We start from the raw sequence: 17222 nt of genomic DNA on the forward strand, positions 1-17222 counted from the left end.
TCACTTCACCGGTGCATAAATTTGCAAGGCCGACGCATTTCTGCGCTCTACCTGGGTGTTTGTTCGAGTGTGAGTGTCGTTACAGCTGCAGTGCACGCAAAGCGTCCTGAGTGAGAGAGAAGAAACTGCGCCGAGAGTCAGCCGTGTGTTGCTTTTACCTCTAACAGCCCACATTTGATGAATCTTTCGCTCGTCATCCATTAGTCCTCCAGTTTGTCAGCTTGTGTCATTAACTCCGGCTGTGGGAACTGTACAACACTGTGTGGACAGGTGTAAAAATCCACACTGCCTGTTGTGGATTATTACACCTGTCTGCTCTGCTTTTGTCTATTTCTGTCCAGGACATTTGCAAACATGAAGCTGTCTTTGGATAATGGTGGTTTTTAATTTATCTATGATGATTGATTGAAACTCACCTTTATGAGTCTGATGTGCATCTCAATCGTCCGTGCTCTTTATGTGATTGTGATGAACTGGACAGATGTCAGTTTGACTGTGCATCACGACAGAACTTGGGGCGGCGCCTTTTTAAACCCGTAAGTTGTAACTTGAACTGCACCCATCCGGTGTGTTAACCCCAGTTTGAAACCTAAAACGGCTTGGTGCTTGCTGTTTGTTGGTTACCAATGAAAGTTTTCAGTTTCTGAGCGTTTCCTTAAAATCCGTCCAATGGTTCAGGAGATATTTTGCTAACAGACTGTCAAGCGAACACACGCGCATAGACATGTTCATGATTGCCTGCCTTTCATGGCAGTGGGTGATAAATACTGATCAGGACTAATTTTTAAAAAAATCCTGACTCCTATAAAACAAAATATAAAGAAATCAGGGATGACTCAATTTCTGCACAGTATTGTGGTGCAGTTGCCCTCTTCTTCTTGCGTACTAGAACAATCCAATTGTCTAGTTAAATGGACTAGTCAAGCTGTTACCGTACCTAAACTTAACTATGTATGTAATTAAATTGCTGTTCATTTCTAACGTTGTCTAGTTTCCACAATACTTTTTGTTCTGTTTTCAGAACATCCTTTTTAACCCTGTGCTGATTATTGAACTGTGATGTTTTGTGTTGCTGATGGTCATGCTCGTTTAATTTCTCTCCATTCATTGAACCAAATGTGGCTTTCTATTTCTGCTCATTTGAAGCCTACAATTAATTTGTACTTTTTACCAGAACTTTTCACTGGGCGTATCTAATCTGTATGTGCTGACACTTACGGCGCAGCCTATTACATATGACTAAAAATAAAAGGCTAAGTGTTAGTGCAAGGAGCATTAACACATCTGCTCCGGGATCCTTCTTTATTTGTTGGCACAGTAAAAACTGCAATTATATTTGTATGTAAACTCTGTGTATGTGTGCGTGTATTCTGTTTGTCTCATAAATGTTTCACTATTTGTTTTTCAGCTGTGACGATCAGCAGATATCCAGGACTGCATTTCCCTCAACAGTAAGGTAGGAATTGAATTGGGGGGGAAAAGAGAAGTGAGCTGTGTCAGTGGGATAAAGTTGGCATTACAGATGATGGTGTGTGCGCCGGTTACATGAAGGAAAAGCAGCTGAAAATATGTGGTTTGCTGAGAACTAAAGTATAAAATCACATGTTTGAATCCCTGTAATAGAAGCGTGGCACTCGTGTTGTAGAGCCGGTGAATGATCACTTTCACTGACACTGATTATGACCCATTCCAGTCCTTCTTTTGCCATCATCTGCTGTTGATGCTATGTTCTTCCACCTCGTAGTAATTCACATGCTGGTGTTGATATAATGGTTGGTTTATGTTCTGGTGGCACTTTAATTCTGTAATCAGCTGCGGCAGGAATGTAGTTTCAGTGCTGTCGTTGCAGTAGGACTACATGTCACTGCTGCGTCGTATTTTACATGTTTGTCCTGGCAAAACCTATCAGGGTAAGAGCTTGTTTCCGGCTGCTACAGAGCCATATGGATGCATACTGTGAAAGGTGTGGAGTTTTTTATCCTCCAGACTGTTAGCTGTACTCTGTTGCACTCAGTTGCAGCAGCAGCTGCAGTACTTTCTCACACTTTGTGTTTTATGTCTGTTTCCTTTTGTTGTTGAGGTATTCTCTTCACTTACATCCATGCTGGAATACTATAAAAGGAGGCTGTTTGATCCATATGTTATGCTGTTTAAGTGCACTCTAAAACACAATCATACGTGAGAGCAGGTTGTTTTTCTCCCCCCCCCCAACCTTGTTTCTGTTTGACCAGCAAGAGAGAGTTTGTGTAATCAAGAAACATTTGATTTAAAGCCGTTTGCCAGGTAACCCTTATCAGCTGCCACGTGACCTCTTCTGTAGAAACAACACAACATGTTTATAACTGTAGAAAACTATTAGGAGCCAGCCAAATTATAATTAAATTGATCCGTGCCCGTATACTCAGACAGCACACAGTAATGTTCATTTTGCAGCTGACTCAATGTGCTGATTTCACAGGGCAATTAACTGGCAGCATCTGGTGCCCAGCTTCTCTGTAACCACGCTCCACTCCACAAATGACTTTACAGTTGCTGTGTGTTTTTAGTTTTCAAGCAATTAATGAGCTCAGATGTTGATTTGCTTCAACAAACAGACAAATTTCAACATAAATCGATGTGCTTGAAGTTGGAAGCTAAAAAATAATAATAATAGGGCCACAGATTAGAATGTGGCTTTTGTGGAGGTGATAAGATGTAAACGATTGTCCACTTCGTCCATTCATTTGTTCATTTTCTCTGCTGAATAGGGCTCCCTTTTCGCTTGGCTCCATCATTTTGCACCACTTCAGGTCATCTGTCAGACACAATACAAATTACCATCTAACACTGACAATTCATCTTAGATGTTTTTGAATTTAAGGTGTGTTGATTGGATTTTTCCATGTAGTTTATAAAAATGCACCAGAAAAATTCATAGGCTGGAAGGACAAAACGTGGCCGAAGAGACACGATTAGGGCATTTTATAGTTTCTAACTTTCCCTTGTATGGCAGAATTTCTCATGTCTGAGCTCGCCTGGTGCGATCTTAGCTGTTTTTGTCCACTCAGTTTACTGTTACAGATGTTTTCTCACATTACTGGCCTGGTCAAACTTGCGACCTGTCCGGGGTGTACGTGGCCTCTCGCACAGTGACTGCTGGAGTTCCCAGCAACCCAGAAAGGAAAAGCAGGTAAAGAAAATGGATGAATGGTCTGGAATAAACTCAGTTAATGATGTCAAGGCAAGGCAAAACCCTAAGAAGTTCATTTAGATTTATATTCAGCAGATATGTTCTTTTGTCTGAATGAAGCAGTGCTGCTATTCTAAACTTTAACGATACATCTGTATTGATAAGTCACTGCTTCAAAAAATTATTTAAAGAACGTTATATTTTTTATATCCTGTAATTATATTTTATCCTTTTCAAGACTCTACATCTTTGTATTTTTTTTATCCCTCCTGTTTATCAGTGAATCTATATAACATAAATGTTATATATATATATATTATTTGGATACTTTGAGTATTACACTTTTAAACATATTTGCATGATTTTCTCAGAAATGACTATCAGCTAAAGATGGCTGAAAAGGGTTTACAGTCTGATTGACCATGAATGCACCCCGACCAACTAGATCTGGGGTGCATTTTTCTGAAGGCCAGGATTGACTCAGGGATAATCTGCAGCAGACTGAGATTGCACCCAGATTCAAGCTCAGAAAAGGATTGTGATCAGTCAAGTCACGAGTATTCAAACACTGTTGTAATTGATGACAGAGTTCTTATTGTGTTGGCTGCACAGGCAGTGGTTACGTCAGACCATGACCAGATGTTGTGGAATGATTGAGTCAGAGCAGCATCATTTAGCAGCACCACCAGATGTGCAGTGCTGAGCAGAACTGCGCTCCGTAATGACAGAAGTGAGGGCACATTCAGCAGATTACCTGCTTGTGTCTGGAATATTATATTTCCCACTCGTTTTCCTAGAAAGTTTCCACAAAGCATAAAAGGAGTTTCTTACTGACAACCAGTGAGGGGTTTTTGGGTTGGACTGTGACTGATTGAATTGTCAGGCACATCAGGTGGAGGTGACCCACGGCGCGGCGAAGCTTCTAATCATTTGGGTTCGTCATGCGCTTGTCTCAGTGGTTCCTGCTCACCCTGGGAAACGACTGGCTTCCGAGCACATGCTGCAACTTTTCCACTGCATTCCTGCCACTGCCAAACATTTACTGGTAAGTAACGTCATGCCTCCTGCTGTGGGGGATAGGGGGGAGGACGGACTCTGTCCTCTTTGCAAATGACAGGAGCAACTGAAAGTGGCTGTGCAGAGTGGAAGAAATGGGTACTGCAAACTCAGTTTTTTCCCCCTTCAAATAAACCCATGTTTAATGTAAATATATGTTACACAAAGCTATTTTGTATATAGCCATTGATGTACAGTAGATGTAACTATTGCATGTGCAAACCTGGGAAGCTTTAACTCTTTTATCTGTCTTTTATTGATGCCCATGTGTCAGACTAATGTTTGGTCTTTATATTTACAATCATCTATTTAAACCTTTCTGGCATCCATCCATCCATCCATCCATCCATCCATCCATCCATCCATCCATCCATCCATCCATCCATCCATCCATCCATCCATCCATCCAATCCGTTTTTGTTGTCCATACGTACCAGCGGGAGCAGTCATTGTGTGAGAGGTTGGGTACATCCTAAACAGGTCACAAGTTCATTTATTTAATACACTTCTAATTAATTAAACACTTTATAAAATATGTTGTGTTTCTCCAGAACTGGTTTGTAAGATTTTAAAGTACAGAAGACAAAACAGGGAGAGCCAGATAATGAAGTTTAAATCAACATTTTGGAATTATTTCTTGTTCATTTACGATTTTAGGAACAATTTGTCACCAGGAATTTAAGGTTTAGTGTGTCAGTCGCTGAGTGATCTACATCTGGTTGGATGTTTTGTGCATTTCTGTTGTTGACTGATGCTCTTAGCCCTGCCAACAGAGGATGGAGCATAAATGACAGTTGCTTTGCAATGTTTGAGGGCAGCAACGACCTTTTTAGATGAATACCTGATCTCTTTATATATTCTCCTCTATGTGGTCTGTAGGTCTATAGGTCTCTAGTTGCAGAGAAAAACTTGGGTAAAAACATAAATGTTACAGTGTATTGATTTTATTCTAGTATTAGTTTCTGCCTCTGCTCAGAGTAGAAATGTCCAGAATTGAACTCTGTGTACATTTAATATCAAATAGGTTGCTGTTTTCATCATTCTCACATATTATATTATATTATATTATATTATATTATATTATATTATATTATATTATATTATATTATATTATTAGCTCTTAAATCAATGTTGTTGCTGAGTGTTCCTCCTTCACAATTCCTCTCTTTTAGAAGCTTAAGAAGCAACATCAGCACTAATTGTTATTCAGGTAGTTTATGAAAGGTGAACTTAGGTTTCCTTCTTCTGGTTCTACAGAACGTGACGCTGTTTAGCCGATTGCATCACGATAGGCTTTGTGTGGATAACTAAGCTCTTGAAGCTGATTACAGGTTTACTCTTGGAAATTATGTGTCCCTAAGTGTGTGTGTATGTGTGTGTGTGTGTGAGTGAGTGATTCTTCTTCTGGTGATGGTGCTGCAGTGATGACACAGTGTTGTCAATGTCTATCTTGGCCAGAGGCAACGAGTAATAACCAGTGTGGAGGGAGGAGGATTGGACTGAGGTGATGTTGTTAATTTTATGTGTTGGGAAAATACCCACATAAAAATTCCAAGCAGTTACTACTTTGTATTCCAGGTTGCACAGTTTTTGCTCTTTTGGCAGCCAGAATTGACTGGATTCTTAAAATGTTTTAGTTAAACTTACAATTTCTTTGAGTGTTGTCTCTCTGTAGAAGACTGAGTTATTAATCTGTAAGTGTAATAATTTAACTGGGTCATCAGGTTTTAGAGATCTGCAAACTCCTTATAAACAAATCATATATGTAGTAACAGCTGGGTCATTCCATTTTCAATTTCTGACAAAAAAATCTTTAGTCACTGGTGTTTTTTCTGGCCTGGATGCAGCTTTTAAACTTCATACGTGAATAATGAGTAATTAGATTTTCTTTTTTTAAATCTGCAAATAAATGGGTGAAACTCCAGTGTTTTTCTCATTTCATGTCCTTGTGAAATAGATCAAATATTAGTCGGGTCACAACCAGCCTCTGTTACCATGGCGATATGGGGTTGAAGACATCCTTTAATAACAACAGAGTAGTTACAGCCTCAATCTGTATTCTGAAGGGAAGACAAAAGCTACAGCCTTTAAAGGAAAACAATACTGCTGGAGTAAGTGAGTTGTAATACAAGATTAACCCTGATTGGTGGTTTTCAGATGTAGGGTGACAAGAACAGCCGTGTTCTTTGTCAGAGGCCTTATTTGCATGACAGTTTGTGGCAGACTGGTGGTTTGAGCTAATATTTTATATGGATTCAAGTTGATTCACCTTTTAAGTGCAGTGAGCTAAACTGATTCAAGATTTTAATTGACAAAACCAGCAGTTTTCATTTAAGCAGTTGTTTTTTCTTTTTTTTTTTCACTTTGCTGTGACATTTTAAAAAAAAGCCATACCACATTTATTGTGCAGCTCTCTATATATTATGATGAATGAGTCACAACTAAACAGCCCTGTAATGGATTTGTGGGACTGTGTGGCTGTCTGCGTGAAACTCGATACGTGCATTGAAACTGCTGCAGACAGAGATGCATCACCTGCCTGCCTCTTCTGTTTGCCGAGCTCTCTTTAACTCATACAAATACAGATGCAAACGAATGTGCACATGCAAAAGAATACACAGGCATAAGCTAAACGACTGTGTAGTTTCTGCAATTCACAAGGCATGCAGCCTGTTACCCGACTCTGCCACCAGCCAGGTGAATACATATGCAAACAAGGTGTGTTTCTCACATGAAGCTTTTATCTTTAAGGGGGGCTGTGAAGGTGTCTTTGTGTGCTCGTCGCTATAACAAAAATCTGTTAAATATTGTGGAGAAACTTAGGAAAGGATGGTAGAAGAAGGAACTTTATGTTCCATGTTGATTCATTTTCAGTGACAAAACTCGGACAGACTGTGATAAACATTTAGCTCACACTTAAACTTGTCATTTTGGAGCCAAATGGTGAATAGTCCAAACAGAGCAATAGTTACTCAGTTCATCACCCTGTCCCCCCTCTCCCCCCTACTGTCTTCTCTTCCACTGCCGCCACATGCAGCGTGCTGGATAGTGATGACCTCATTCTGAACCATGCTGGATCAGTCTTGTGTGACTAAGGCTGTGTGCTTTAGATCAATTTCATTTCTTCCCAATGAGCAGTCGGAGGGAGTATTGGATGTCTTGTTTGCGCTGTGTTTGGATGGATATGATGACAGCTAAAGCAACAGATAAAAATGGATTTATCAGCAGCTGAGGTTATTAAGAGATTTTGCTTGTTCCAGATGTGCATGCAAATGGTGAACAGTTTGATGATTCACCGTGGATTAATGTTACAAACTTCCAGCCCTATGAATGTGTAGGAGGATGTATATGCAGTTGAGCAAACACGGGCCAAATATATTCAGAGATCTCAAATGCTAATAGACATTGGGAGTAATAGAGGAGGCCAGTAAGCTGTCAGCTGTGGAAGCAGTGCTCAAAATAAGCAATACTTTAAATTTAAAGTGACTGAAGTAGTATCTCTTCAACACGGCTGGAAATACGCAATTTCTGCCTTACTGAGAAAGTATTTTTTTGGCAGAGCAGCACTTATCTTTGGGAAAATGACATGAATGAAGCCATATTATAGTCAACAGCACACTGATAAATTAGAAATAAAACAGTCTTGGATGAGTTTAAATAAATATATATTCTCAGTTACACAAGTTCAAGTTGAATGTAAAGGCTCTTCCAAAACATGCCTCAGGCAGCCACTTTGACTCCTGGCCGCCTCGGTGTGATTATTGAATGGATGGAAGTGGCGAGGGGGAAGGGGTCGAAGCCAACCCACCCCTTATACACCTATGTGCCACAAAGCGAAGTAGTAACAGAGCCGAGATAGTCGGCATGAGAAAAGGTAAGCCGGCTTTGAGGCTCAGTAATGTGATGAAGTGATGACATCTGGTCTGTGCCACCATCCGGTCATGGGATTAAACAACAACAAACAGCTTTATTACAGAGGGAAGACCGTTTATGACGCACAGCAACTTTGTATATAGCTTTAAAAATTAGTTAACCGCGAAGATAATTGCTAAACTGAGTTAAATCATCGCGTTTTGAAAACAACGTTGTCTCACATTTAATGCGTTGCGCTCCAAGTCAACACAGCTGAGTTCTCCTTCTGAAAGCTCATGTCTGTGCGGGACGGGGCCGGCTCTACTGGTGATTTCTGAACGGTCAGAGGGAGAATAAAGACAGATTGGTCTGTGCGGCCATTTCGCAGAAGTATTTTGTGAAAAAGCCTGGAGTTGATATGCAGATATTGTGGATAAAAAAAGAAAAACGATTTATTGTTGTAAACTTTTCATTCTGAAACTCTACATAATTCTATTTTAATATTTCTTATGTTTTAAAACTATTTTCCTGTAGTCCTCAAGAGCCATCCTTAAAGTTGCTGCCTTTCGGCGGTGTTGCCCAGCTTTAGCCACAGAAACCAGCAATTTATCCAGCATAAATGCTCTTATAAAAACTCTGCTAAACCCAACTGAGATGACAACAGCAAATCCCGCCAGAGAGGTGCGCACCACATGCATTTTATTATGCAAATAAAATGAATGGATCATAAAATGGACTATAATCACGTTAGTTTTCTCAAAAGACTCCAGACTGGAAGGTTTTTTTTCCTCTCTTAAAAATTTGTAAGCAGATATTTTTAAACTGTAACTTTTCTTTTTTTTGTGATTTTGTTTGTAGTAATTTACAACATTTAAAGATGCATTTAGGATATGATGCAACTGAGCCTAATCTTTGTTTTCAGTTTAATTCCTCCAGCAAAATGTACTTTAGGGAGATTTTGACTTTGTTTTGGAAAGAAAAATGCAAAATAACCTTTATCACTTTGATAATCAGGAATATTTGAATGGGCTTGTGACCATGTTCAAGCTAGCCCTGTTCAGCCATTGTTGACTCAAGACTACCAACTTGCTCTGCAACCAACAAACCCGTTGATTAGGTTCCCTGGTGCAGAACTCCAGGTTTGGTCTTTTTTTTCACTTGTGGGCTGTTCTATTACTGGATTAGAGGCCATGTTACTGTAAAAGGACCTGGGCATTCCCAGCAGGCAGTGCTGGGCCTCATTGATCTGCTGAACAATAGCTACATGTTGCAGTGCTCAGTCTCGTTTTTCTTTTATCTCCAGAGCACTTTGTCCTCTTCTTATAAAGGGAGTTTTCCTTAAATGAAATTGAATTATGTGGGTGCACCGTGACAAAATGTAACCTGCTTTTTTTTCCTTCTTCTTCTTTTAACACTCTTTGGTGTTCTCTGTTAACAGTCTCTCTTTCTCTGTTGGGGTGTTGTCTGGTTAGAGTCAAAGCTCATGTCTCTGAGGAGCTGACTCAAACACAACACACACTAAACTGACTCAAACACAACACACACTAAACCGACAGCTCGCATTCTTTGGCATCTGTCGACATTTTTGCTCCTGGTTGTGAATTTCCAGAGCAGACAAAGCTACAGCCTATGTCTTCTCTCAGAAATGATAATAGAAATTACCATTCTTTGTAAGTCTTTATTAAATTTTTAATGGAATATTCATGGTGTCTGCAGAACTCAGATAACATGACCGTTTGAAGCACATTATAAACTTTACAGGAAAGTCACTTCACTGAATTTGCTTTTATCTTTGTGTTTTCCTTGTAGGGGAAACAAATTCTGCTAAACTAATCAAGTTAAGATTTTGTGAATTTTGACAGGTCAATATTGTTTGTTCTTTTGACCAGCTCCAAGTGAGTACGACACAGCAAAACTTTCCCAAACAAAGACCCCTCATATTGTGAAGCCTGTCACTCAGGATAATCCAAGAAGATTCCTAGTTGTTAGGATTCTTGGGTAAACCCACCTCAGATGCCTTGTAGCAGACATTTGACTCAATTCAGCTCCATCAATTGGCAAATCCTCACTTTATGGGTTAGTTTAGATTATTTGGACAATGGTCCAGTGGAAAGGTTATGAACAAATAATATAGGGCCTGTTGTAGAAAGCTTTTTAAACAATCTAAGTTTGGAGAAATAGTTTAATTCTGAGCTGATGGCTAGTCTGAGTGGGTCTTTTTGAATCAGTACCTCGTAATAACAAAAAGACAATCCTGAAACAAACTATCACAAACATGAAACATTTCATCTCAGACGTATTCAAGTTCCAGGTGGAAAGGGGAGACATCCAGGATGAAAAGTTGGGAACACCTGACTTAGCATTTGCATAGATGGAGTTTTTGATAGCGTTTGATTACTAAAATATTTACTAGCTGTAACCCTACCACAAACTCTCACTTCCAAAGATCCAAAGTATTCCTGCAGTAACATTTCTCTGTAGAGGGTGTGTCAGCAGGATTAAAGACATACTTTTATATTAATGTTCCCAGTTGAGTTCATCGGTGCTTAATCCTGGAGGAACAGAATATGGCCTGTTTCAGAGGTGGGAATTAAACATTTCCCAGATTGGGGCTTTTTAAACCATGAAGGGCACGGCTTCATAAACCACATTCATAGACTTCAAAAGTGAATAGATACTCTGAACTGTTGTTTAGTACACGGGTGCAAACAACAGTGGAAGCTTGTTCTTCAAGCCAACAATCCTGTCTTTCTCTGCAGAAAACTCCAGAGTCCTGGAGTAAGACGGGAACATACTGCAAGTTCCCCAGAACCCCCAAACTGCAAGAAATCTTGGTTAAAGAATTGCCCTAAGAAACAAATGTCCCACTACTTGCAGGCTTCTAAGATCAAATAAATACATTAGTGATTTAAGCAAACTACTGAGATAAACATCAAATTGACACATTTATGAGCAGTACTTATATTTTATATAATGAATATTGTGTATGTATTATTATCACAAGGAAAATATGTTTATTATTAACGTTTGCAGCTCATATCTAAAAAATAGTTTTAAATTTTTACCCCTGTAGGTTCTAGAGCAGGTTCTAGCTTTTTGATATTTTACTTGTGTATTTAGTCATGGTAGGGATAGTTTATTTACTCTTGGCTCATGTAATTTTTGCAGGTGCTTCGTATTTTATCAGCTCATCTTTTTGTGGCATATTTATTGTCATTGATCAGACAGGAGCTCTGACTTCAGGCAGGAAATATGGGAGAGACTTCAGGGACGTGACATGCTGTAAATGTCTGGCTGGCAGCAAATCGAACTGAGGACTCGCTGCCTGATGTAATTTAGGCCCATGTGGTTGGCGCCCTAATTACTTTGCTTTCAAGTGGCCTTGCAGCTCATTTTTAATTTTAATTTTTTTTTTACTCTTAAATTGTTGCAAAGTTTAAGTCGACTAAATTGACCATGTCTGAGTATAAAAACCTGTAAATCACGCTGCGGTGCTTCCATTAAATACTACCTCAAACAAAATGTAATCTGCATAACTGTACATAAAAATAAACTTAAAAGTCATGCAGCGTTGGTGAGGAGAGGTTCTTTTAGCATCTACCAGGTGCTCAGTAGTGGAGGTACACCACTTTCAATGACTATTGCATAGTAGTACTTCCACAGTTGACTTTATTCAAATTAACAATTTTCCAATTTTGCTTTTACCATCAGTTGCATTTGGGATATTTCAGTTAAGAGGATCAGAAAATGTTTTTGGCACAGCAGTAAGTAATCATTCAGGATGGTGTCTTTATTTGGGTATTAATAATAAAGTGTTGTTGTTCATGCAAATATAACCAGTGACTGCTCCTGGATGACTCCTCCGGGCGCTTGTCCTTTTTGCTCAGCAAGTACAGTGTTACCTTTCCTCACCGCCATAATGTGCCTGGAAGATATATCTTTTTCTTTTGTGCTAGGTAAATATGATACAAGCCTGAAATGCATCTTCGGGGCCTGGCAAAAGTAATCCAACTGACCTCTGCTTTTAAGCCCCCCTCCTTCCGTTCAGAAACAGAGGAAATAATAGTTTGAGTTAAAACACATTTTGTGTCGAGGTTTACTCTCCTCAAAGTACTCTCACTCATCTTTATTTATTAGCACTACAAACAAGGTTAACTGATTGATTGGATGGCCATTAGGTTTAACAAAATGAAGATGCTTCCATCTTTAAAGCCTTGGTCTTTAAAACATTTTCTTTATCCACAAACATCATATTAAGCCTTCAATTCCATGTCATCAAAGTGTAATTTCCTCACTCATTCCACGACTTGTGTACTTAACATATTATCTGTACATATATGATGAGACAACATGAAACAATACATGTGTCTGCTTTCTTTAACATTGAATGGAGTGTTGAATGAGTCATTGGACCATATCTGATGAAAAATGTTGTTTACTGGGTAGTTGTACTGTTAAATAGGTTTTGTTATGTGAGCCTTCTGCAGACCAAAAGGAGTGTAGGTGTAGAAGGTACAGTTGGATTTAAAATTAGGAAGGGGATGGAGGCTTTGTGTTTATGCATTACAGTGTGGGAGTGTGCAGTCTTTCACTGATTTTTATATGTTCCCCATCTGGTTGTGAGTTTATTTTCCCATCACTTCCTGGTTCAGCAGGTTCAGTTTGAGACCAGTGGTTCCATTTAATCAGTTTCATCATTTCTTCTTTGCTTATTATTACCTCTTTTTTTTATAATGCAGAAGCTTCTAGGTGTTGTAGGAGTTTTAAAAGGATTTTATTTAGCAGGAATTAGCACTGATGTTTAGGAGAAAATGGGAACGGCTGGTAAATAAATTAGATGGATATAGCTGCTGCCCAACAGCTTCCTGGTGCAGCAGGTGGATGAGATTTACAACCACAGGAAAATAGGCAGATTAATAAAACATGCAGGCAAACAGACAAACCTGAGTGAGTAAAGTGGATCTGAAGTTTCAAAGTGGATGGAAGCGTCATGTGTTTGTTCTTTGCAGAATAGATTCTGGTGTTGCTTCTTTGCCTATAATTTTATCAACATATTTGCCTGCACTGACCTCAATAGGCTGCGTAGCTCCTTCATTGTCAGTTTGTCTGTCTTTGACATGGTCCAGATAGAAATGGCTCAAAAATAGTTGGAATGAATGGATTTCATTCAATCGATTGTTTCTGCATGACCAAACGTAATGACTTTTTTGGCAATCCCATGACTGTGTCTTTAGGGTCAAAATGGGTCGTAACTTTTTTTTTGACGATTTGTTCAATTTACCGTGAAATCTGGCGCAATTGTTTTGGGTTTTTTTTTTTCACTTCTCTTTTAGAGCCACCAGAGGATTTAAAATAGGATGTCTTAGCTTCTGACTTTTCATCTTTGTCAATTTTACTTACAGTTCTTGTACTTTTCACACACACTTCGAAAGTAATGCTTTCCACATGAACAGTGTCAGATTTTCATTAAGTCCAGGTGTGGTCGGAGCTCTGAATTCTCACAGGAGCCTTATTCCCACATTGAACTTGCCAGCTGCCTAATGAGTTGCCTAAATGTTGTTTGTTTTTTCAAATAACATTTGATCTCTGAAATCCTTTTTTCATCACAAGAAAGGGAAAAAAAATCTATGATGAGATGCTTTAGTGGTAATCTGGCTTTAATGGAGACTTTGCTTTGTCTTAAAGCAGGATGGAGAGATTTACCTTCAATTTTCTAGGCTTTTTATCAGAGCTTCACGTTCACAATCAAGCTTCTGTTTTTATCTGTGGATGACTTGTGTGTATTTAAAAAAAAATGGAAGTTTAATATTCCATCAGCCGTGTTTGGTTTTGAAGCAAACCAGTCATTATTGTTAACATGTTTGTGTGCAACAAAATAAATGATGATTTACAGGGGCTCAAAGAGGTTTAAAGAAAGTGAATAAATCACAGTGTGTGACATAACCAATTTCCATATTACTGCCGAAGCCTAAGAGGATTACGTTTGAGCCTATTTTAATTTTGTTTTTGTTGTTCTCTCAAATATTGATTTGCATATTTGTGATTTTACTTGGGACCCCAGATAGTCTGTTATTATTGTGCAAATACTCCATTAATACATAGTTTTACCATCTGTGCTATTAGAGTGGAATGAAAAGGAGCTCTTTCCTTAAAAAGCCCTACAGGTGTATTTCCTTCTTTTAACTTAGCTTATGAAAGCTCAGCGTTACAGAAGAAACGGTTCAGTATAAGTTGATGTTTGTCTTTATATTTATAGTTTCTGGATGAGAGAGATGTTTTCAGCTTTTCTTCAGCTAGAATTGAAGAAAATCGCATCTATTGATTTTTGTTCGGCGACGATCTAAAGACTACATTGCAATATTACATAGGACTCGTGGAAAACAAATAAAAAATAAAAACACCAAGTCCCAATTAAAATAGATTTACTGGCTTTATGTGCACGTTGTACCTGTTTACTTTGGCGTTTAATGTTTTGCCAAGTGACTTTCAAGATTCTGGTTGAAAGCAGTTATCATGTTTAAAAGACAGAAAGTTGAAGATTATAGACCTGTTTCACAAATGTCTGATTTTTTATTTCCATCTTTATAAAGTTTGAAATTGACAGAGAAGTGGCATTACCTTTGAGGTACTGCTTGTGTGACACAAACATTCAGTTGTGGACTATTTGGTGTATCTGAAATCATTTTGGTGTTGCAGGAGTCACTGTTTCTTTTTCAGTCCTGACAGCTGCTCTGAAAAGTGCGTGGCTGATTCAGTTATTCATAATAATTTAAAATTTGCTCCATCTGGCCTTTTTTAGATTACGAAGCCATATTCATCAGAAGCTTATTAGGATTTCAGATCTTGATAAAAAGATATTTGAGAGCTCGAACCTCTTTAAAAACTCTGTGCCTTTTTCCCCCTTTTGACTTTAGAATTTGACAAAAAGAAAATATGATTTACAGTTCTGAAAAGAAAGTTTGATCTTTTGCCAGCTATTCACAGCACTGATTTTACGGCCAAGCCTGTGCATGCCTCCTTGTCATCGAATAACACCTTATTGTATCATCGGCTGTGGTGGCTTCAGGATACTGCAGCGGAGTGCGAACACGACGTGCCGGTCCAACACCTTTGCCCCTCGATGTGAACAAATCTCACATAGGAACCAGATTCTGAGAGTCAGGGTCATGAGCGAACGGCCGAGCAGAGGGGAGGCTGTGTGTGAACGTCAGCAGTGACCTGATCTGACCTCTGACCTCCCTGTCACAGAGCAGCTCTGTGTTCCCAATGGTCCCAGACAGGATGTGCTCTGTTAGAGATGTCATAAAACACTCTCCCCCCCTCATTCCTTACATTTAAACAGCAATCTACAAAAATGTCTCCTTCTGTTTTTTGTAAATAACAGAATTCTTATCATAATACAGATTGAAACAAATTATTTTAAAAAGAATCTTGCAAAAGTCGTTTTGCCGCTATTGTTTTTCCTTGTTTTTTACATCTTCAGCACAGAACATTTTGAGACTTTCTTTGTCCCCAGCAGGGACCAGATGGGCCATTTTCAGAAAGTGATAAATTTGTTGTCCACTCTTTTGTTTTACGAAGCATAACAATGGCCTCACTGTGCACAAATTAGCACTTTCATATTCATAAAATTTAATTGTTTATGACAGTGAAAGGGGGAGAAAGTGTGTGTGTGTGACATAGCATCATTCTCATCCTTGAGTAGCCACAAATCCATAGCAATAATAAAAAAAACACTTAGGTTATGCTTTTTCTTGTCAAAAATAAGATGGATGATTCATCAAGCACAGTAGTGCTACCTTGTGGGATTTGTGTAATTATTAACTTTGTCAAAAATTGGAAATCACAATCCTAGGAGACTTTTATCAGCGTAGAACATGTGCAGTATTTAGCTCATTTATCACATCAGTGGGTTTAATCTCTGAGCTCAGGTTTTTACACTTTCCAAACTTTCTGCTGTGTTTAACCTTTACCTCGCCTGTTTTCTGTTTCCCTCAGCCGCAGCTGCAGCCCCCTGCCAAAATGGTGATGCTGTCGCTCAAAATCTGCGTGCGCCAATGCAACGTGGTGAAGACGATGCAGTTTGAGCCGTCCACGGCGGTGTACGATGCCTGCAGAATAATCAGAGAGAGGGTCCCGGAGGCCCAAGCCGGACAGGGTGGGTATCAAAGTGAGGATTTACAGAGATACTGAAGTCTGAGGCTGATAAACTGGGATAGGGTTAGGGTTACTCTTTAGGTTAAAATGTTCTGCTAACTAAATGGCAAAGAAGGAAAAGAAATGATATGCCTTCATCTATTTGTAAAATATTTCTAAACAAAGGCCTGTAGATGATTTATTACACCATTCTAAGCAATAACCCAGGAAAATAAATGATTATTGTGTGAAGAAAATTTTAGTTTTACTTACTTTGTTCCTCATATTGTGATTATTTAGGCAGCTCGGATTTCTGTTTGTCTTCTGTCTTTTTTATTCTTAATTTCATCATTTAAACCAGCGCTGTGATAAGTTAACAAAACATATTTTGTGCCTTTTGAATATTCAGTCATGAATTCTTTCCATGACATCCATGACCACCTGTTAAACTCTCATCAGTCGACTCTTTTCACTTTTCGTAAGATGCAGGTCATTCTGAGCTCTTCCACATGTCCACACTGTCATCTTTCTTCTTTTGCTTTTTTGTGTTCTTAGATGCATTTGCAGATTGAACTTTACTCTCATTAATCAAGTCAAAGACAGGAAATAATTAAAAACACGCCCCTTGTTTCAGAACATTGTCTTTGTATTGATTTTTATCTGCCAATGTGACGTCTCACAAGGGCTAAAATGAGCAAATGCTTCACCTGATGCTCAGTTTTGTTCTCTGTGCTCTAATCAGAATCATGGCAGAGGCAGTATCATATTTTCTGACGCTGGGAGGACTAGTTTACATGTAAATAAATGTCTAAAATGATGATATTTTGTCTCACTCTTCCAGCTTCAGATTACGGCTTGTTTCTGTCTGATGAAGACCCCAGAAAAGGCATCTGGTTGGAGTCTGGAAGGACCATGGACTATTACATGCTCCGCAATGGGGTAAAAACATGAGTCAGTCCGACTAAAACCAAACACTGTAAAACTGTTACCATGGAGTGACTGTTTGTCT

General features: G+C 38.9%; 1 protein-coding gene across 3 annotated transcripts in view; it reads left to right on the top strand.

Annotated features, from left to right (window-relative positions):
• tln2a (talin 2a) overlaps window positions 1-17222 on the top strand; it is a 78444-nt gene that overhangs the window by 20435 nt on the left and 40787 nt on the right. For 2 of the 3 annotated variants that reach the window (XM_025006476.1, XM_025006477.2), the window contains exons 1-2: window positions 16100-16235; window positions 17055-17152. In XM_025006476.1, the coding sequence (XP_024862244.1) occupies window positions 16100-16235; window positions 17055-17152 (234 nt within the window). Of the gene's footprint in view, window positions 1-1408; window positions 1457-16075; window positions 16236-17054; window positions 17153-17222 lie in introns of those variants that run through there. The other variant, XM_017418736.3, reaches the window with a different exon arrangement.

Source organism: Kryptolebias marmoratus, linkage group LG15, assembly GCF_001649575.2.
Source record: "Kryptolebias marmoratus isolate JLee-2015 linkage group LG15, ASM164957v2, whole genome shotgun sequence".
NCBI lineage: Eukaryota > Metazoa > Chordata > Actinopteri > Cyprinodontiformes > Rivulidae > Kryptolebias > Kryptolebias marmoratus.